This window comes from Panthera tigris, chromosome C1, assembly GCF_018350195.1.
Source record: "Panthera tigris isolate Pti1 chromosome C1, P.tigris_Pti1_mat1.1, whole genome shotgun sequence".
Taxonomy (NCBI): domain Eukaryota; kingdom Metazoa; phylum Chordata; class Mammalia; order Carnivora; family Felidae; genus Panthera; species Panthera tigris.
In genome coordinates this window covers 50,351,204-50,375,150 of record NC_056667.1, presented here as the reverse complement: position 1 = coordinate 50,375,150, position 23,947 = coordinate 50,351,204, and the positions used below count along the sequence as shown (strand labels likewise).

Below are 23,947 nucleotides of genomic sequence, written 5' to 3'. Positions count from 1 at the left end.
ATGAGCAATAACATATATTTTTTTATTTCTTTAAGTGTTTTATATTCTGACACTATCTGATATTATTCACCTCAGTAAATCTATTATATTTTATTGACATGGGGATTAATTCACATTAATTAGATTTCTCTTTATACATTCTTTCATTAAATGGTACTCTACTCCCTGTTAGAATATCAGGTCGTCATTTCAAAGGAGGAGGAGGAAGGAGTGCCTGCCTGGCTCAGTTAGTGGAGCATGCAACTCTTAATGCTCTTGATGTCAGGGCCGTGAGTTCAAGTCCCACTAGGTGTCGAGCTACTTAAAAAAATAAAATAAAAAAGGGAGAATAAGGGGAGAAGCAGCAGCAGACACAGGACTAAAAGAGATGTTTTAGGCAGGCTGTGTCCTTGTCTCTTATTTTAACCTTTATCAGAAATGGTTTTATATAGGGGTGCCTGGGTGGCTTAGTTGGTTGAGTGTCCTACTCTTGATTTTGGCTCAGGACATGATCCCAGGGTTGTGGGATCAAGCCCCATGTTGGGCTCCACGTTGAGCATGGAGCCTGTTTAAGAATCTCTCTCCCTCCCTCCCTCCGTTCCTCTCTTCCACTCGTGCACACATTGTCCCCCCACCAAAAAAAAAGTTTTATATAATGATAGCTATATAACTATATAACTATATATATCTCTTCTAAGTGTTTTATCATTATGATGTTAATTAAAATTCTTAAATTGTGAATATACTTCACTTGAAATAAATATTCCAGATTCTGGAATGATACAAAATATATATGAAGGAGTGGCTAATCTTTTCCTCTTCTTCCTTTATCCCTAACTTCTTTTTTTCCTCTTACTTCCTCCCCTTTTTCTGCCACCATCATCATCTTCATCACCATAGCAACAAACACTGCTGAGCCCATATTGCCAGGCAATTTATATATATTAAGACATTAGAAAAATCTATAAGCCAGCTATATTATCTACATACTGCAGATCAGGAAACTGACCAAACTCATATACTTGGGGTATTCTAGAGCTGGGTTTCAAGCCCAGACCAGGTGAATCAGGGATTCCTCTTTTTATCACTTATCATTCACGCTTGCTTTAGAAAAGAATTCGTCACTTAGGTAAGACCTCTCTCTGTTAGATGAATAGTTCCTTCTCTTATGGAAATGGCAGCATTAATTAATAAAATGTTGGCACACAAATTATCTACCAAATACATATCTACTGACTCAAACAAAAGGTTGTCAGCAGTGCATACATCTGTCTTGATTCAATTTAAACTAATTTTCCTTTACAGTCTCAAAGTGGATAGGACAATAGATTATTCAGAATCACACCTACATCTTTTTTCTCTCTATTCAGAAAGATAGAGGAACTTCCCCCAACTTAGATTATTTGGGAAAGTACTGAAGAGAAGGACTTAAGTATGAGAAAGAAATTATTTTGTAAAATAATAAATTGATCTATATGTATCTTTTTTTCTGTTATCTTTAAATTCACAAAATCAGCCAAACTAACTTACTATGATTGTTACCTTTGGAGAATAAGTAATCTGGAATTGCTTAGAGGGAGCTGCAAGGAAACTTATTCAATAAAGCTTTTCGAATGTCGACAATGTGCTAGGCACTATAATTTAAGAAAGGTTCATAATTAGATTGCATGTTTTGAACGTACATTGATACTTCCAAATTGCTTAAAATCCCTTCCAGTAAATAAGTATTCCGTGACATCCTCAATCATGCTTACACCATTAATTCACTGAACACATCATTTCTTTGATTCTGATCTCCTCTGAACAATCAAAATTGAAATCATCACACACTAAATTACTGGGGCTTTATTACTATGATTAAAATCCTCCTCAGCTTTCTCTTCTATCTTCTAAACAATTTCAAATCATGTAACCTTTCTTTTTTGAAAGAGGAGGATTCTATTTCCCAACTACTTAATTGCATTAGATGGTTTCCTTTGGATCCTATTCAATTATCTTTTTGCTCTCTTTAAAGTGGGATGACCCAGTATGGGTGATAAAAGCCCCACAGATGGTGAAGAGGTGACGGCGACGTTAATAACCATAATAGTTGCAGTAGTTGGTCAACATGTGGTGAGCACTAAGTGCAGACACCCGTGAGGGCTGTGTGTGCCTGCTTGTGGCATCCTCACATGACTCTCCGCAAAGTGGTCAAGCCTACGTGGATGTCTGTCGATGGACACCTTCATCTCTGAGCGGCTGACCTTTCCTCAGGCCTGTTCATGTTTTCAGCCTCTAACTCCAATTTTGTAACCTCTGGCAACAGGAAGGGCAGAGAAACCCAAAAAGGAGACTGGTACCTCACATAAGACTTCAAGGTGAGCCAGAGGAAGGCTGGCGTAACACACAAAGACAGAAGAAGAGAAGGAGAAAGGATTCGCCCTTCAGAAGCAAGACTAAAACCTGGAAACCCAGAAGTGCTGCTGAGTGGGAGAAAAGGGTACCAATGTATGATCTCTTCAGGAGCAAAACAGCAATAACACCCTGTGAGGCTGAAGTGATGGCACGGGAAGGAATATTTCAATCACCTACATTAGTGTCCATATCTGGGAATAAAACTACCCTTTAATCCCAGTGGTCCCTAGGAATGCATAGCTCTTACTGACAAATAACTAGTAATAGTAGGAAGAGGAATAATGATCATCAATGTCATAGAATGCCATTTAACACTCTTTCAGTCTTTACGCGAGAAAGTGTTCAACATTTTAGATTTTTGACATGTCACAGTGAATGAGGTAGGTGCTTTATTATTCCCATTTTATAGAGGATACCTGAGGCCCAGAAGGAAAAGAAACAGAGTGACAGTTAACATACAGGGTTAGCTGCATCACTGAATGATAATTCTGATTTATCAGTCATTCTGATCCAATAAAAGGAATCAAACATTCCATTGCTGATGAGGCAATAGTAAATACCACCAACGAGAATTCCCAATTCTGACTTATTTATGCCAAAAGGACTCAGTCAGGTAGTACGCAGGGTATGGGAAAATGTGGAACCCCAAACACACCACATGACTCTAGACAGCAGAGTTCACATCTGCTCCCCTCGGGATTTCTCACCAGCATTTGATATATACATTTTTTAAGTTCAAAAAGAGAGACAGTGAGAGCATGAGTGTGGGTGGGGCAGAGAGAGAGAGAGAGAGAGAGAGAGAGAGAGAGCGAGAGCGCGCGCCCCAAGCAGGCTCCATGCTGTCAGCACAGAGCCCGATGTAGGACTCGATCTCATAAAATGTGAGATTATGACCTGAGTCAATATCAAGAGTTGGAGGCTTAACTGAGAGCTACCCAGTCACCCCACACCAGCACTCTTAATATGAAGCTCCTAAAATGTTTCTGGGTTCTGTTTTCCTGCCTATTCTTTGATGAAGACATTAATGAGTCAGCAAATGTACCACATGATGGTGACAGGAGGAAGGGAAGTTAGAAGACTCTATTATATTTATAGAGAGGATAACCAGCTCCAGGAAAGGAAGAAAATTTAAAAACCAAAATACAAATACTAGCCTCAACTACCAGTTCTATCATATGAAATGTAAATAACAAGAAAGCCTCATAATTGAAACAATCCAAATGTTCCTTAAAGTAACAGTTAAAAAAGGAAAATCTATTTTTAGGATATGGTGATTTTGTTAGACAAACCAAAGATAAAATATAGTCTTAGAAAATAATAACACCTCCAGAAGAAATCTTAGATTTTATTTTTTAAGAGATATTAATTTTAGAAAGCCAGATGTATGTGTGTGTGTGCGTATCTTACCTGATGAAAACCAGCTTGACTTTTGATGGGGCAGTTTTAATAATGGCAGACGCATTTTGGTGGCTTCTTCCATACAGGATCTGATTGTTTATCTAATGGGGAAAAAATAAAATGCACTTGTAAAAATGCAATATGTTTGGTTTGTATAAAAATATACATGTATATATTTATACATTTATACAAATATATGTGTATATACTTGGAATTAAACAATGAAGTCCATTCATTTTTAAGTGGATCCATGTAGGGCTCTTTAATGCTAAAAAATCTTAATATTGTTTGTAGTATGGATTAAAATACTAATTCCAAATAGCTATTAAAATCTCTTAAATTCAGTTTTGAATGCAGTTAATAAAGCACATATAGTCCTTGAACCTTTTGCTAAACTTCAAGAGAGCAGTAGTTGAGCTAAATGTAAAAACTTTATGACAGATATATTTCCTATAGCCTTTCCAGATTTGTAAAAAATGTAGAAAACAGACTAAACTGTGGTATTCACCAGACCTCTGGAGGGCCCATTAAACACGATTCTGTAAATGTGTCAAGGTTATTACATAGCATAAATTTTGTTACTCCAGAGGAGGTAAATATTCTATCCCCATTTTAAATCAAATGTTAGATCAATCGCATGGAAACATTTTACTATACACAATCAATGAGCCATCTGCTCTTATCCAAGATATGGTGGAATTTCAACTTGATTGAGTTCGCCTAAATATGCTCTAAAAACATTGACATTCTAAATTTTTTTACTCCAGATTTTTCCAGTGATAAACTATGATGATAGTCGTAATCAATCTTTTATTTCATCCAATTGATAATAGCTCACACAGTTTTGGCTTTTCTCCTCTTGTCTCTTTAATAACTAGTTAATGATCTATACTGTCCCAATTTAACGGAGGCCTTGAAACTGTCTATTTAAGAGACAGTACAATATACTATATAAGGAATAGAAAATAGGGATTTCAGTTTTTTGTAATTAGCATTGGTCTGTCCTTGAGGTCTCTGAAATTTTGTGTTCGAAGACATACCTGGAAAAGGTTTTTGTCATAGCAGTTATAATGAGAAAGTGTATGGAAATGAACAGAGGAGAGAGCTGTCTGAAATGAAGCTCATCCATCATCTTGAAGTGGTAACGTGGGGATGTACATCAAAGTCTGTTGCAGAGACTAAACTGGAACTACCTTCTCACTATGTCCCTCATTCTATCAGCTTTTATTCTTCACCAAGATAACCTCCCAGAAACCCACTGATCTCCACACTATTTCTCTGTGCCTCAGTTTCCTCTTCTTTAAAAGGAATTTAAGCACCTGCTTCATAAAACTGTTGTGAGAATTACATGAGATAATGCCTTTAAATTTTATTTATAATCATCTTTTTTTAATGTTTACTTATTTATTTTGAGAGAGCACACATGCAAGTGAGAGGGGAGGGGCAGAGAGAGAGAGAAAGAGAGAGAGAAAGAGAGAGAGAGAGAGAAAGAGAGAGAGAGAGAGAGAGAGAGAGAGAGAGAACCCCAAGCAGGCTCTGCGTTATCAGCGCATGAACTGTGAGATCATGACCTGAGCTGAAATCAAGAGCTGGACTCTTAACCGACTTCATTTATAATAATCTTAATACCAAAAATTATTTTGGGGGTGTTCAAAATTACTCATCTTTTCTGTTAAGGTTTTTATCTTTTTTAATAACATGTATTTAAAAATGTGTCCATCCTCTGTATGATACTATAATGATGGACACATACCATTATACATTTGTCCAATCCTACAGAATGTACACCACCAAGAGTGAACCCCAATGTAAACTATGGACTGGGAGATGATGATGTGTCAATGCAGGTACATCAACAATAACACATGTACCACTCTGGAGAGGGATGTTGGTAGTCTAAAAGGGACATATGGGAAATCTCTGTACCTTCCTCTCAATTTTGCTGTTCTAAAAAAATGTATATGTATGTGTGTGTGTGTATGTGTGTGTGTGTGTGTATTGAAGTGCCCACCGTTTAAATTATAGGTTTTCTCCTAATGTTTTCATAGTTTTATTTTTCTTATATTTACATTGTACTACCTAACTCATTATAAGGGGGAAAAAATGGTTAAGTCATGTAATGATAGAGTCATGTGAAAAAGAATAATGACATAGGAAATGTCCAACTGTACTAACCTGGTTACAAAATAGTATGTCTGCCATGATCGCTTTTTTTTGCAAACCGTATTTCTCAATCTCTTCCATTTACAATGAACAACAAATAAGGATCTTTTAAATCACAACTGAAAAATGAGATGACATGTGGAATACGCGTGACTCAAAGTCTGGCATTCAGGTAATTATTTGTGAATGTCTTCCCCACCGTGTCTGGCCTCTGCTTTCAGAAAGCAGACCTATCAAATCTTCCTGTCTTTGAATCCTGTGGCACTACATTTAAAAATGTTCTCTTGTCGCCCTTACGCCTCACCTGACACGGTCAAGCCAATCCTTGTCAGGTGGTAAGCATCAGTGCAGGCACCTGGCATTTACTGAACTGGGCTCAACTTGTTGAGGGCAGGAACCATGTCCTCCACTTGGTGTTTGCCAGCCTGCCACGCGTAGCCTGCACACAGCGGTGCTCGGCGAGGCATACAAAATTGCAGAGCCCTGAATGCAAATGGTTCTTTCATTAATCAACTGCTACTATGCTTTCTCTGAGGTGGGCTCCAGTCTTCAAAGGGATTTTTTTTTTCTTTTTAAAGTCTTTTTTATTAGCAAAAGCTTGAACATACAGAAAATTGAGCTGTTTCATCTTTATGGAGATGCCTGCTTTTTAGCTGTGATCTTCCATTTTGATAGGATAAAATGTATGGTACTATTATTCTAAGAGGGAAAAATTACAGCCCAAATGAAGAAAGCAGGTCATTAATTTTAATTTATCTAAGAGTAAATCTACAGTTATGTCTTCAAGGTGCTGTTTGTGAATATTCAGAGGCTCTGGCTGTAGAAAGGCGGAACAGCTTGCTTGCTGTGGATGTTTTTTCCAGTGCCAACAACTGTGCCATTTATTGTTAAGGTAGCTGCTCCTGCCAGTGTTCGGAGGCCTCTGGAGAAACTCGGTTCTGCAGTGCAAGACCACGAACAGAATAAGAAACTCAACACAGAGTGAAACCTGATTTAACAGGATTATGTCAAAAAGGAAAATGCAGATCTCTGGCTTTAAAAATCTAAGACAAAGTCTCTCTTCTGACTTCAGAAATACGTTAGTAGCCTGTGAGTTCTAAGACAGGAAGGGCTCTTTTGTGTTTTCTTGGATCTTATTTAATATACAACAATTTCACTATTTAAATGAAAGGCACATACAGCTTCTAACTGCATAAGCAGTTTTTGTATTTCTTCATCACTAAAGGAAACACACGCCAGAGAAAATTCAGTAAGTAATTAGAAAGAATATGATGCATTTTATGCACAATTAACTTTAGACTGTCACTTATTCTATTTCTGAGAAGCTGCTGTTCTCTGAGGGCACTATTCTTTAAACAACAGATGTAGGGCATCTTCTAAGTATAGCACAGGCAAAAAAGAAAGCACTCTATACCTCCTGGAAGTCTTTCCGGTCAATTCTAATTAATAACAGCTATCATTTATCAAGTGCTTAGTCTGTACCAAACATTATCCTAAGCTCTTTAGGCACACCATCTCATTTAAATCTCAGAGCAACTGGGGTATTATGTACTTTCATCAGATGATGATAATCCTAAAGCACACCTAGAGGTCACATCTGTATGGTGCACATAAAAATCAGATGATTTTGAAAGTCATCTTTATAAAGATGTCTGTTAAATAAACTCTGAGTGGGAACAGGAGGATGTGGTGACCTACCATCGTAGGTCCTAGAGCTTTGAGATACAGAAGTCGGAATCAAAGCATCTTACCACAATGTATAGAGGAAATGTCTGAGAGTCGACTGCTAGGCTTTTCAAGTCCGAAATGCAATGTGGAGTCCCCTAAGACTGTACTTCTCTTCGTGCAAGCAAACTGCAACTTGAACAATATTATATACTTACTACCCTTTTTTTCATTGTACAGATACTGTATAGATTGATCACCATTTTAATTTTTTCTGACTCATGCCAAAGGAAGACAATTAAAATATTTCATTTTGGGGCAAATACTGCTCCCATTCTTTTAGAATATGAGTGATCATTCAGATTATCAAGAAGTTAGAAAAAATATTATCATTTCCTATTTACTTCCAGTAAACTGAGGGGGTAGAGAAGTGCCTTTCCCAAAGTTTCTCCTTTTGAAGGTGACTCAATGACATAGAAAATGAGTAATAAATTATTTAGATATGTCCTTATTTTTGTTATTATTCTTACTGGTGGGAAGAACTGTCCTAAGTTCTGATTTAGTGTTCGCATTACACCTAAATTATCTTTTTATTATCTTAATAGCTGAGATCTATAACTCTTCCATTCAAGGATAACCATATATCCTACTTCTGGGCCAGTCCAGTTTATGCATGTTGAGTGACACTCGTAACGATCCTCCACATCTTTTCTGAGCTTCTGCGAGGTGGCCATATTGTGCCACATGGATGAAGGAGCAGGAAAAGCCATCACTTTCTGAGGCCCCCAGGCAACCCAATCTCCAGGTTCTGGGATGGACACCCATACTATTGCAATAAATTCTCCCTTTTTTGGTTAAATCACCTTGAACTAATTTCTGTTCTTTCCCATCAAAAAAGTCTCCACCAATACAGTATCTGGGGCCCCTATTTCTAAATATTAATTTATACATTCAAGTGATATACCTCTTTTTATCTCCTAGTCTTATGCTCTCTCAGACACATAGTAATTTATCCTGGCATTCAAAAAGAAAAGAAAGTAGACAAAGGAAAAAGGCTTTCTGACCCAAGGAGATTTCTATGCTCTTGAGTTACAATTCTGATTTTCTTATCTGTTTGGCTTCCTCTTCTGAATACTGACAAAAAGGGCTTTCTGAGACCTCCACATGGTCAGTAACTTCGATCTCAAGCTCAGGGGGTCCCGGTCCCAGAAAGACACTGATATTTTATCATGGGTAAATTAACTCATCTTTTCCTAAATTCTGAATTTCTAGTTCAATGAGAACAGGGGCAAATGATAGCAGCCCTAGATACTGAAGACAATAGCCTTAAATAAGAAACATCTGTTTTTATAAAACTCAGAAATCATATTATAACGGGTTTTCAGTGGGATTTATATTTCCCTTCATAAATTGGTTTCTGCTACTGCAGTGGAGAAGGAAAAAAAACCCAGAAAGCACTCTTTTGAGGTAAACTCTCTATATTTTGGTATCAAAGATTGGATATTTAATTGCATTATTTTACAGTTTGTAGAAGAAGTAGAATTAGGGTTAATACAGCAAGATTCAGCAAAAGTAAATGAATGTAAATCCTTTTGTTATACTACGTAAACTTTCACTTAAGAGGTCTTTAATGAGATTTATTTTACTAAAATTAATTATTCAAAAATATCACTCAATTTTCCATAGTTCAACTGAACATGAATATAAATTTATGCTGGAGAGCAACTCAATTAAATCTATTCAAAAAACTTACCAAATTGGAAGTCAAAGTTAATTAACTTAAGCTGGGATTAAAGATATTAATTATAAAAAACTAAAATTTAGTTCAAGCAACAGATTTGCCTGAGGTTTGAATATCATGTTATAATATAATACCCAACAACACCACCTTTGCCCATACTTTTATTAAAGTAGAGGGATTTATTCTGAACAGTTGAAAAATTATTATTAAGAAACTGAGCTAGGAGCTTCTGTGCATCCCAAAGAGGAATTGGGGCCTGGCGTCCCCTCCTTGCCCTGGTCCAGGCCCCGCCCCACCCCACCTTATTTCTCCTGGTTGAGATGGGCTCAGCCAAGAGCTCCCCGGTCATTCTGGCTTGGTTTCCACCGCACAACAAGCTTCTGGCCCGCGTGGCGGACCTAGTGCTGTCATCCTGCGCACTCCCATCCAGATGGAGAGCTCTCTACAGCCAACCCTACCAGCAGGAGAGCAGTTGGAGGGTCCTAATGAGGCCCAAGACTCAGATCCCCGCTCTCCTACCCTTGGCATTGCACGGACACCTATGAAGACTGGCAGTGGAGACCCCCAAGCCCACTGGTGAAACAGCTGAATGAAGTCTTTGAGACAGAAGCCTCCAAATCGAATCTTCCCCCAGAGCCTGTTCTGCCCCTAGCAGCAACTTCACCTTCTGAATTAGACTTGCCTCTGGCCACCCAGTTTTCCCTTGAGGACCGGATGCCACTCTGGAGCCAGACTGAGCTCCCCTCAAGCAGGTGTCCCCCAAGGAGGAAGCAGGACAGCCCTCACAATGGCCTGCCAGGGTTCAGACAAGCCCTTAAGAGACCCTGAGACTCCCTGATCTTCAGGTTCTAAGCACAATAGACAGATAGGAAATGGCAAGGTACTAGGGAGATCTCCCCTCACCATCCTACAGGATGACAACTCCCCCAGAACTCTGACACCACGACAGGGTAAGCGGCCTCCTCCCCTCAGTGAAAATGCTAGAGCACTAAAGGAAGGGGCCATTCTGAGAATTGGATGACTTCTGGAAACCGGAGGCCGAGTGTGGGAGCAGGGCCAGGACCAGGACAAGGAAAATCAGCACTTTCCAAACTTGGTGGAGAACTAGGCCATGTGTGGCCCCAGTGCCAGGTTCACCAGGGGCCTGGTGATGTTGTGTCCTCACAGCCCTTCTTTCCCTGGGAGACAGGAAAGGCTCATTGTCTTCAGCTCCCCCTGAACTACCAACTCGAGGACTGAGCACTTTCTTAGCCTTTATTTGTGTCTCGTGTGTTTCTTGTATATTAAAGAAAGTGATTAAAAAAACAAAACACGGAGCTAGAGTTCAGGTAACTGGAACTCCTGATAATGAAAACTGACTCCTTCTCCCTACTTTACTTTTAAATATACTCTATTGTTTATATTTCATGACACTGGAATCTATAGGTTAACTTTTTCCTTTAATAAACTCTTTTACTGAGTATAACACACATGTAGGAAAAAACAGTAAGTATAATTGATGAGCCTTTTTACAGGTTAATTTTTAATCTAATAATTTCACTGCTAAAAGTTTATCCTAAAAAGATTAAAAATCTGGGAGTCAAAATGTCTATGATGGCTATACTTATAATAGAGAAAAAATGAAAAAACTATACACTCATCAACAAAAGTTTTATTATATTTTCTATCGTTACGTTGATAAATGGAAAACTGTGTCATTAAAAGGAAGTGAAGAAGGATGGCACAGACCTAGATCCACTGGCATAAGAAGATAAAATTGGGGGCACCTGGGTGGCTCAGTCGGTTAAACATCTGACTCTTGATATCGGCTCAGGTCATGATCCTGCGGTTATGAGATTCAGTCCCACGTCAGCTCCACAATGAGTGTGGAGTCTGACATTCTCTCTCTCCCTCTCTCTCTCTGCCCCTTCTCTGCTTTTGCTCTCTCTCTGTCTCAAAATAAATATTTTAAAAAAGATAAAATTACTGAGTGAAAAAAGTAAATGACAAAATACGTTATCTATCACATTATTTTCATTTATGTAAAAGTTCTGAGTCTGAAAAAAGCTCCATGAGTATATACTAAATGTCAACAATGATGATATCTCTGATTGGTGGGATTTGAGGTGATTTCCAGTTTGTTTCTGTATATTGATATTTTATTACTACTTTGTAATAATACCATTTAATAAATGCTTACAACACACAAGGCACATGCATATACACACATCTTAAATACATTATTTCACTTAAGTCTCACACAAATCAGTAGAGGAATACATTATCATCTAATTATACAGATGGAGAAAGTGAAGTATATTAAGTTTAAGGAATTTAACCAATATAACAGATCTATAGCCAGTAATTATAGCCAAATCTGTTTGAGTCCAAAAGCCTGTCTTGTTAACCTAAGTAACTCATTTTTAATCCTGTGAAGTTTTAAATCCAATTAATAGGGCCTCATAAATAGAAATGCCAGACCAAGAAATATTCCAATAAAAGTATATTAGATATATGTTATATCCATCCATTTACTCATTTATTCAACTGTCGTAGTGTAAGTGATGAGGATAGAGGAATTTTCATTGCCATCATTACCACAGCTATCATGTATTGAGCACCAGCTTTGTTCCAGGTACCAGATCCTCTGAAAATTACTTTATAGGAATTATTTTATTCAGTCAGATATGGTCCCTGCACTCGAGCAGCTGGTACTCCAGTAAGTTAACAGTCTTGGAAACAAAAACCTGCAATTGGCTTTGGCATAATGAATGTAGGCATAAAGCAAGAAGTGACTGTCTCTTCTTGGAGATGGGTGGGTTGGTCTTGAGCAGACAGAAACTTAGCAGGCACAGGGGGAAGTGAGCAGCAGGAAGAGCACCAGGGCCAGGGAAAAAACTGCAGGTCTTAGTTTCTAGGAAACACAGGTACTTTAGTATAGCTTTTGGGGTAGGGGTGTTATAGAAGTAAACAGGTCCTGTTCAAAGACGACCTTGTAGAATACTTTCCCTTTCCAAAAATTTTGGGCACTAGCCTCCATGAAGAATGATCCTCACTTTCCAAACCACCATTTCAGGTTTGCACATGGGAGAAGGAAAGAGAGAGGTACCAAGGCTAGCAATGGAACAGGGAAAGTGATGGAAACTCACATGAAAACAATTTCACTGTAATGAAAAAGTATTTCTGAAGAAAACTGTCACATTAATTTTTTTCTCAAAAAGACAAAATAATACACATCAAGCTCTAATAATTTAATACTTTGGGTAAAGGAGCAGGTTTTAAGGACTCAGTTTAATGATGCAGTGCTGAAATGAGGTAGGCAACTTCACTGTAATCTATTTCTTGTGAAGTACAATGTCCCAAAGGAATACAGCCATTTAAAAGGCTTAAGCATGAGATTTATTTTCTCTCAAACAAATCTAATGAAACTGGAACACCTTCTAAAGGCAAAGTAATAGTAATACGTAGCTCACATCTCCCTAAATTTGGTATATTCAGAAAACAGCATGTTCTTTTATTTTTTAAAGCTTATTTATTTTGAGAAAGAGCGCAAGTCAGGGAGAGGCAGAGAGAATCACAAGCAGGCTCCGCACTGCCAGCACAGAGTCTGATGTGGGGCTTGAACCCACAAACTGTGAGATCATGACCTGAGCTGAAGTTGGAAGCTCAACTGACTGAGCCACTCAGGTGTCCCAAAACAGGTTGTTCTTTTGAATCCTAAACCTTGACAATTCTGAAAAATATTGACTTCAAGGAAGTGAGCAGAGAAATATGTTTATGTGCTGCTCTGATTTTCAGTGTTTCTGTGGAAGTTGCCCCAATTGCTACAGGTTGGTTCACTTGACCAAAATAGGAAGGAATATATAAATGGAGGCAGAAGTATAATCTCTCTCTTAACAGCTCATTAATATTGCAAAGGAATCGTGTTTCCCTAGGAGGCTGAGGCATTACTACCTACCTGTATTAGTGGTGTTGTTAGTCACAGAAGCAAACAGACTCAGGTGACCGCTGACCTAGAATTCCTTCTTCCAAGAATTGGTACACGCTACGAATCAAGACTAGTAATGCTCAGCTTAACGTTTGCTTCTTTCATATGATGATCTACTTAGAGCTCTACTCCAATTCCCTCTGTTTTTAGACTTTTTCTCTTTTGCCTTCAAAATATTTTCCTAGACGCTCCCACAGATGTAGCCATAAACCCAGTGAATCATCAAAGGACTTCATCGAAGTTCCTAACTCCCCTCCTCCCAACTCCAGCTTCTCTTTTAAAAACATTTTTTTTTTTGACACAAATCTTGTCAGTGAACCAGTCCTATAGCCTATAGAGTCAGGATTAGATCATGTGTATTTGATAGCTTTGAAAGCATATTTCATAGACAGTCTGGCACTGTCACACTGCTCTGCGTGACAGGTCGGCAAGGCAGATGCTCCGGTATTTCTGTAACAAGGACACTGAAACTCAAACTCAGGGACTTGTATAGGGTTCTAGGTAAGACACCTGCAGAACCAGAATCCAAGCTCGCATGTCCTGATCCCAGAGCCTCTTTCCAGCAGGTCTGAGGCTGGAATGGGTGGCATGCTATGGGACTCCTGCTACTTTGCTAAAGACTCGTCCTAATCACCCATAGCCCAACTACCTTCCTCCCTCTCCAAAATAATTTCCCAGCACCCAGTTCTCATTCTAAAGTGATGAAGGCAGATAAAAATCCAAGTGTCGACTTTAAAAACTGCCTCACCAGAGTGTAGTCCTATTCTCTCAGTCACTTCCTCATGTGTATATGTATGATATATAAGTAAAGAATTTTTATTCAATTTAAAAAACTGCATCTGGGGCACCTGGGTGGCTCAGGTGGTTAAGCGGCCGACTTCAGCTCGGGTCATGACCTCACGGTTCGTGAGTTCGAGCACTGCGTCGGGCTCTGTGCTGACAGCTCAGAGCCTAGAGCCTACTTCAGATTCTATGTCTCCCTCTCTCTGCCCCTCCCCCACTAGCACTCTGTCTCTCTCTCAAAAGTAAATAAACAACAACAAAAAAATCTTTAAAAAAAAAAAACTCCTGCCTCTGGCAGGTTGGCTATGATCTGATTACATCTAGTGTTTGCTAGATTTGGCGGGTGGGAAACAACTTCTTTTACAAGCTGTTAGAGGAGCAGAAATTTTGTGTAACACCGAAGAAAGATAATATATTTTCTATGCCACATATTCAAACAATTGCACAAAGACATATACAGCAGTATGTTATAGTATTATTTGTACTGACATCTAAATAATATATATCATAAATGACATATCATTCAGTAAAAAAGGTATGCGAATTATGATTCTGTTTGTGTACATTAATTAACTTTAAAATCTGTTTGCACAATGTATGTGACTGTGCATGAGATCAAGAGGAAAGATGATAAGTTGACAGGGGTTACTTCTAGAGGAGTAGTACTACAAAGGTAAAAGAGGGAAGATTATTACTTTTACCTAAACCATTATAATTTTTTATGATTACTTATTATTTTAAAAACATATAAAAAAGCATAACCTGTAAGTTAGAAAGACAAAAGTAGCAATAAGAAGTAACACCTTTATGACAACTTAGTATGTTAGGGAATCAATTAGAATTAAAATCTATTTGCTAACCTAATATTTTGAGTCATAGCCAGAAACGTAAGTAAGGATGGGAAATAAAATTTAGAGTCAAAATAATTTTAAATTATATTTAAATATTGTGCAAAACTTTGAGCCTTCAGCTCAAAAATCACCTTATTTTCCTGCCCTAATTTTTCCAGTCACAGCCCCTATGTTAGGTCAATCCTATTCTCTTGGCATTTAAATTTTTTTTTTAATGTTTTTTATTTATTTTTGAGACACAGAGAGACAGAGCATGAACGGGGAGGGGCAGAGAGAGAGGGAGACACAGAATCTGAAACAGGCTCCAGCGCCTCTGAGCCATCAGCCCAGAGCCCGATGCGGGGCTCGAACTCACGGACCACGAGATCGTGACCTGAGCTGAAGTCGGACACTTAACCGACTGAGCACCCAGGCGCCCCTCTCTTGGCATTTAAAAGGGACAGTACGGAGACAGAGACTCAAGTTGAAGGGCAGGAAGTACTACAGACCATTTCCCTTTGCTTTTTATGGATTCCGGGGCACATCTTATGTCCTTCTATGACAGGAGCAAAATTTCACATCTAGACTCCTAATAGGATTTGTTATATACTGACTAGTTAAAAGTACACCTAGGCTCCACCTTTGGAGGTTATCCTCTAAGAGGATGGGGTGAAGGGTTGTTATTTAGGCAAACCTTTCCTATGAGTCTGATACACAAACTTGGTTGAGAGCAACTTATATAGCTAAAGAGATTTGTTTGGTAAACATTTTTGAGAAAGGATTTGCAGTTTCATGTTCCCCAGAATAGAGATCAGAAATTCGTTAGGCTAAATTAATATGCTGAAGTTTGAGGAGCAAACATTTAGATAACAGATTCAGACAACATTAAGTCTGAAAGATTTGTTTTTAATTTATTGAGAGAGAGAGACAGAGAAAATGCGCACGCCTGTACAAGGAAGAGGAGGGACAGAGGGAGAAGGAAGGAGAGAATCCCAAGCAGGCTCCTCACTGATGCAGGGCTTGATCCCATAAACTGTGAGATCATGACTGGAGCTGAAATCAAGAGTTGGATGCTCAACCAAGAGAGCCACTCAGGAGCCCCAAGTTTGAAAGATTTTTAAAGATATTATTGACCATTCTTCTATCTTACAGTTAAGAGATGGTAACAGAGATTAAAGGATTTATCTGAGAAAAACAGTTAGTTAAAAATAGAACTGGTATTACAAGCCATCTCTCTTATAAAAATAGTACTGTTAACAAATAATAGCTAGTATACTTGTTTTTCCATTCTGTCATCTTCACCTTTGAATTTCAAGTCAATTACCTAAAGTTAAGAAGCATTTATTTTTTTTTTAATTTTTTTTTTTAACGTTTATTTATTTTTGAAACAGAGAGACAGAGCATGAACGGGGGAGGGTCAGAGAGAGGGAGACACAGAATCTGAAACAGGCCTCAGGCTCTGAGCTGTCAGCACAGAGCCTGATGTGGGGCTTGAACTCACAGACCTCGAGATCATGACCTGAGCCAAAGTCAGCCGCTTAACCGACTGAGCCACCCAGGTGCCCCAAGAAGCATTTAAACAATGTATATAAAGAAGAGATATCTGATTTTTATTTAGGGCAGTAAGAAAAATAATGTCATGAACTTATGCTAAAACAATTGGGCTAGGTCTTTAAAATGTCTATGCAAGTATACTGAATAAAATACATGGGCAAAAGAATGGAATGATGGAAATACTCATCTGTATTGAGGACTTATTTAAGTAGTTCAATACAGCTGGATCAGAAGCAGTGAAGCAGTGGCAGAAGCTGGAAAGGAAGGTTAAAGATATCTCCTGAGGGGTGCCTGGGTGGCTCAGTCAGTTAAGTGTCCGACTTCGGCTCAGGTCATGATCTCACAGTTTGTGAGTCCAAGCCCCGTGTAGGACTCTGTGCTGACAGCTTAGAGCTTGGAGCCTGCTTCGGATTGTCTCCCTCTCTCCCTGCCCCTCCCCTACTCATGTGTTTGCTCAGACGTGGACAGACTCTCTCAAAAATAAATAAACATTATTAAAAAAACATAAAAAAGAACATTAAAAAAAAAAGAGGGTGTGCATGGGGCAGGGGCAGAGACAGAGGGAGACACAGAGTCTGAAGCAGGCTCCAGGTTCCTAGCTGTCAGCACAGAACCTGACGTGGGGCTCAAACTCATGAACTGTGAGATCATGACCTGAGCTGAAGTTGAATGCTTAACTGACTGAGCCACCCAGGCATCCCCCACCCCTCCACCCACCAAAAACAAAGATATCTCTTGAATGATTTTGAATATTATGATAAAGAGTTTGAACAATGCCATTAGTCAGTGTCTTTTTGTGTGATACTTAAATTTCATTTAAAAACATATATAGATAACCTAAGCAGGTGCATACAAAGCATTTGACAAAATATAATGTCAAATTGTAATTTAAATGGAAAACCCCCTTATCAAATTAGAAATGGAAAGGAATTTCCTTGGCTTATGAAAAACCTACATACAGCTAAGGTCTTATTTAATCATCCGACACCAAATGGCTTCTGAGACTAGGGGCACAAAAGAGAGAGAGAACAGAAGGTGAGAGAAGGAAGGAGGATAAAGGTCATATTGATTGAAAAGGAAGAAATAAACTCCCTATACATGGATGAATGATCAGTTACCTCCAGAGAATGCTAAGGACTCAACAAAAAACTACTAGAAGTAATAAGTTAGGTTAGCATGATTATAGGATACAAGGTCAATATACAAATACATGAAAATCAATTGTATTTCTACATGCTAGCAACAAACAAGAATGAAAAGGTAAAAATTCCACTTATAAGAGCACTGAATACAAAATACATAGGAATACACTTACCTGAAAATGCAAAAGTTCTACACTGAAAACTATGAAACACTTCAGAAAAATTATTAAATGGGGATATCACATTCATAATTTGGAGGACTCCATATTGTCAAGAAGTTTAGCCTCCCTAATTAAACTATAGATTCAATACAATCTCAATCAAAATCCCAGCTGACTTTGTTAAAAAATTAATAATTTACAAGTTGGTTTTAAGATTCATATGGAAACTCAAAGGAGCTAGAAGAGCCAAAGCAACTTTCAAAAAATAACAAAATGAGGACTTGGTGCTACCTTAATTCAAGACTTGCTGTAAAGATATGGTAATCAAGGCAGCGTGATAGGCAGGTTAATAGAAGAGGACTGAGAGTCCAAAAATAGACACATAGTTATATGGTAATTTCATATTTGACAAAGCGCAAAGGAAGTCAATGGGGGAAAAAAGTCTTTTCGCAAATGGTGCTTGAACGAGTGGGTACTCACACGGAAAAAATAAACCTCAAATTCTATCTCACACCACACATAAAAATTAATTCAAGATGGATCACAGAACTAAACATAAAAGCTAAAACCATAAAGTTTTTAGAAGAAAATATAGAAAAAATTACTTGCAATTATTGGAGGTAGGCCAAGATTCTTAGGGCAGTAACTATAAAAGAAAAGAATCTGTCTGAAGGGCTGCTAAACAAGAAAAGTGTTCAACGTCATCAGTCAACAAGAAAATGTAGGGGCGCCTGAGGGGCTCAGCCCATTGAGCGTCAACTCTTGATTTCGGCTTTGGTCATGATCTCATAGTTTGTGAGTTCAAGCCCCACGTCGAACTCCACACTCACGGCGCAGAGCCTGCTAGGGATTCTCTCTCTCTCTCTGTCTGTCTGTCTCTGTCTCTCTACTGCTTATGCGTGTACTCTCTCTCAAAATACATAAATGAACTTTAAAAAAGAAAAAGTAAATTAAAGCCACACCGACCAGAGGAGCTAAGGTTGTAGAACAACCAGAATGCTCATACACTGCTGGTGAGAATGTTTAATGGCCCAGTGACTTGGACAAAAGGTGTGGCCAATTCTTTGAAGTTAAGCACACAGCTACTCTGTGTCCCGCTCATTTACCATTAATATTTATCCAAGAAAAAGGAAAGCAGTTGTCCTCAAGAAGACCTGTCACACAAATGTTTGTTTCCCAGAGTCACTGCTGCAAAAAATCCGAAAGTCCATCTACAGGTAAACTGAGAAATTGTGGTAGTTATACAATGGAATATCATTCAGCAACAAAAAGGAACAAACTACTAATATATGCAACAGCACTGATGAATCATAGGCGAAGTCAAAGAAGCTGGACACAAAAGAGTGCATACTGTATAATTCCATTTACGTGAAGTTCTAGAATAGGAAAAACCCATGAAAGGAAAACAAAACCAAACATCAATGCAGCGTTTGCCTCCCAGGATGGGAATGAAAGATTCCAGCGGGAAAGTACATGAGAACAATTTCTGGGGAGACAAAAATGATAGATATTTGGATTATTCAGGAGTATATAATTGTCAAAATTAGACAGAGACTATCTGTGCATTTCTTTTTCTGTACATTTTATCCCTCCCTTCCAACTATAAAAATAATTGCATAGGTGTGGACATATGGAGGTACAGGTGATACAGAAATGACAGTGTTGATAATTGGTGAACCATGTGATAGCTTTACAGAAGGCTTTCATTACATAATTCTGCTTACTTTATAGATGCTAAGAGTATTTTTAAAAGGAGGAAAACCACAGATGGGTATACTTTCCAGGTAAGGTTTTCCCAATAGAATACCTTCTGATTTTCAGTACTCAAAGTTCATAGGGCCTGCATATACTCTCAATGAAGTATTTTTCAGTAAATGTTTACATAGGAAACTTTTGTATCTACATCCCCAATACAGAGTAAAACATTTTAAATGAGATGCTGTGAGGGAACAGTCTCCGGGCATATTCCTAATGCAGAATCGCAGGGCGGTGTTTAGAGCCATACACTCAGTAGCAGCAAGAAGGATGTGCAGTTTGAATGCTGCTGTAGTGAACTGGAAGCCGTGTTATTGTACACAATGCAACTGTGTTAGCAATCATACTGTTGGGTGACAGTCCACACTTCATATCCTAACATGACTGTGTCATTTACATGCACTTTTTTTTTTAATCGCGTTTCAGTAACATTTTAGAAAATTGGCGCGAGGAGGAGTTGGGGTTCATGTGTAATGAATGCATCAACTTTCCTGACTTAAAATAATGAGAAATATGGGGCGCCTGGGTAGCTCAGTTGGTTAAGCATCTGCCTTTGGCTCAGGTCATGATCTCACGGTTCGTGGGTTCGAGCCCCGCATCAGGCTCTGTGCTGACAGCTCAGCCTGGAGTCTGCTTGGGATTCTGTGTCTCCCTTTCTCTCTGCCCCTCCCCTGTCTGTCTGTCTCTCTCTCTCTCTGAAAAATAAATAAACACTAAAAGTTTTTTTTCTAAATAATGAGAAATAGGCTGATGGCTACTCTTTGGAGCAGAACATCTGATTCTCAGGTTGGATTACTGATTTTAGGCCTACTCCTTAAAAACTATAATTAAAACATATACAACCACATTTCTGACGAGTTTAAGCAGCTGTCTGATATTGTTAGGAAGTCAAACCCGGAATAAGAATTTCATTAACACTTTTCTGTCAGGCTTCATGCCTCAAGACTGCATAGTGACTACAAGAAATTTCCATTGTGCAAATGGAGCAAAATACAGGCATAAGTTATATGCTGAGGTTGATATAAGGAGACCCTTCTCCATAATCTAAGAGTATATCTTTCTAGACTGCATTTCAGTATGGTCATTATGATGGCCATGAATAGGACTGGAAGGAGGTAGAGAAGAAACTGGAAAAAGCAGGGAACAGAGACCTGGAGAATTACCCCAACAAGTCATGTAAGAGCTGAGGGAAAACTGCAGAAAGAAGTCTTGAGATACACTGCTAAAGACCAATTATTCATTCCAAATGGCAACTTTCTCCCCAGCATACGTTCCCTTCCCTGTTTTTTATATTCTTTTCACAGTAATCTAAGTTTCTTTGATTATCCTCACATTTTTACTTTCTGCTTCCATGGCACTTTCTCTTTCACAGCACTTTATCTCTGATTTTAAGATAATGTGGTTCACTGTAGAAATCTCACATAAAGCTTTTGTACAGTGATAATGAGGACTGCAATGATAAAAATTAAATGATTGTCATTCCTCTCAAAGATCAGTAAGAACATAGACTTTTAGCCCAAATATTTCAGCAGTATAAAGACAATGAAGTGTGACTAAATAATTAAAACTCTTCCTCCAACAAGCCAGAGACAGAAACTAAAAGGGCAGAGATAAAGTTCTAAGACTTCATGCAAGAAACACAGAGAAAAATGAGGCCACCCAATATGAGCTAGGTCTTACATAATATTTCCTGCAGCCTGAAAATAAAACCTTACCTTTACAATGGTTTTGAGGGGGAAAGCTCTTAAATTATGACCTTCAGAGAAGCTCTCAAATTGGACAAGAATAACCTCAAAACCAGATTATTTTTCTTCTTTGATTTTTGAGAGATGGCTGTAATTTCACTGACTGCATTCTTCTATTGAATTCAAGTGGCATTCAATTTTAAGAAGATAAAAAGAGTAACATGGTATTGCATTGTGAGAGACTATTTCAGATATTTTGAACTGGCACCAGAATAACTGCATTAATCTAATCTACCCAAACTACAAAATGATGAGAAATTTACTTATCACTTTTTTAAGTAGGATTTTTGCCCAACGTGGGGCTCAAACTCATGACCTTGAGATCAAGGGTCGTACACTCTACTGACTGAGCCAGCCAAGAGTCCCCACTTATTATTTTTTAGAATCATGATTAATCCACAATGAAATAACGTAAGAACTTTAGAGTCAGAAAAGTTAGTGTTTGCCTGTTGACTCTACCCCTTCAGATCTCAGTTTCCTTATCTGTAAAATGGGGATTAAAATAACACCTACTTTCACTGGTTTGTTATAAAAGTTAGGATAATGCACATAAAGTATTTAGCACTGACTTGAAAACACTAAGTATTCAATGTGAACTCAATTCCTAATACAGCTTTCCTACCCCAAATGTTCTCTTAATGAGTACATCTTTTTGTAACTCATATTGGATATCATACAATAGATTACTTGGGAAAGATGACTTAACGAGACACAGACAGCTATTGATTATATGCTGTAATAACCAGGGGGCTGCACTGTGAAGAAAGAAAAAATGTTACACGCACAGGAGAGGCCCCTTTATGTGTGAGGTTGACCACATTCTTCTGTTGACTTTTAGAGTTGTGAATTGGGCTCTAGACTATTTTAAGAGCTCCCAAATGGGGTCACTTTAGCTATGCATATGGGAAGGTTATATTCAGGATCTGCTAAAAGTATTTATTTTTGTAAAGTTTTAACAACAAGTGCAGTGAGAAATAACAGACATACAATAAATTATTTAAAATGTAAAATATGTTTTAACACTCATGAAACCACTGACACAATAAAAAATTTGGTCAGTTTATTTTTGCACTTTTAGCTATTATAAACCTATCTCTTAATAAAACTAGGAAAAATATATTGCAATTTTGCTTTCCTTTAGTCTTCTTTCTGCTCCTCAAACTAGTGTTTCTCCAATGGGATATTTTATTACATGAGGTCTCTTAGGGCATAATTATTGCATTAAGAAGCACTCATCAGGGAGTGGCTGGGTGGCTCAGTCAGTTAGCCATCTGACTTCGGCTGAGGTCATGATCTCACCATTAGTGAGTTCGAGCCCCACATTGGGTTCTGTGTTGACAGCTCAGAGCCTGCAGCCTGCTTCGGAAAATGTGTCTCCCTCTCTCTCTGCCCCTCCCCTGCTCACAGTCTGTCTCTGTCTCTCTCAAAAATAAATAAATTTATAAAAATTTAAAAAAAATTAAAAAAAAAAGAAGCGCATGTCATAAAATTACATCCATGTATGGCAATAATCTAAAAGAGCCAATCTAAGGTGACAGAAACTTGACTGAAAATTAGAAAGAATCTTATCTGCGGCTGCACAAAGGCTAGTGATTTGTTTAGTACCCTTCTGCACTTCTAAATCACATTTAAGTCTTCCGAACATTTCAAAAATAATTCACTGGCAACAAGCAGAGGACAAAGAATCAGTGTTGAGACCAGGGAGGTGGTAAGAGCCCTCAGGTAGGAGTTTTGCCACAAAGCAGCTATGTGTACCTGGGCCAGTCACTGAAGTTTTATGGTTTCTGTTCTTTTTTCTCTTACGAAATAAACATAACAAGACAATAAGATCTGAGTTCACTTGTGGTTCTACGTCTTCATTCCTAGCAAATATGGGAAGTATTCGTGCTTTTTATTTGTAGTGGCTCTTAAATAAACATGTTAGACACGTGAAACATAACAACATTCAGCTTTGGTTATCCTGCAGGCAAATGTCCCAAAGGGAATGTGCGTGCTCTGTGGCGCAGGGTGTGGGGGCCTGATGAGACATAGCTCTCCAGGCTGGCCCAATCAACTGTGCAGGTCTTGTGCCACCCACCCTGCTGCTTCTGGCTGCTTTTCTAACCTGACAAATCACTCCAATTCCCCATGCAGCATTATCCACTCTCTCTTCCCACACTTGCACTGTAGGGAAGATTATAAATAAATCCTATATTCATAGGACAGCACCATGCCCAGGCCTGTGTATTTTCTGGGACTAATTGCTCAGGGAAAGCCAATGCTCTGGTGCAAGTCTCATTCCAGTCTACATGGTAATTATATGCTAATGCCTTTTGAAATGAATTCAGAGCCCCCACACCAGCATCGTGGTAAAGGGTAAAGAAGCTGAGATTTAATCACATTGTCTTCTGGGGGCTTAACGTAAGATTTCTTTTATACATGAACTGGGCCATCGATCGACAGAACTTGCTGGCTGCTCCTGCACTGTAACAATGCAGTCCCATAGCAAGAAAACTGCTGGTGAATGGCGTGCCGGGAATCAGTCGCAGACAGGCTGCGGTAAAGAAGCAGAGCTTCTGACTTCAAAGAAGGCACAATGCACGTTTGTGCTCTTTTTTCCTTCCTATAAATTAGCCTCATCTTGGGGCCTAAAATAAGTCAGATCAACTATAAATAAAAGGAAGCTCGGAG

The 23,947-nt window shown here is 38.5% G+C and overlaps 1 protein-coding gene and 1 pseudogene across 1 annotated transcript in view; one reads left to right on the top strand and one right to left on the bottom strand.

The window, feature by feature from the left end:
- PATJ (PATJ crumbs cell polarity complex component) overlaps positions 1-23,947 on the bottom strand; it is a 362,131-nt gene that overhangs the window by 120,000 nt on the left and 218,184 nt on the right. The window contains exon 30 of the mRNA XM_042997423.1: positions 3,781-3,872. Within this exon, the coding sequence (XP_042853357.1) occupies positions 3,781-3,872 (92 nt within the window). The remainder of the gene's footprint in view (positions 1-3,780; positions 3,873-23,947) is intronic.
- On the top strand, positions 9,661-10,448 carry LOC102966862 (annotated as a pseudogene).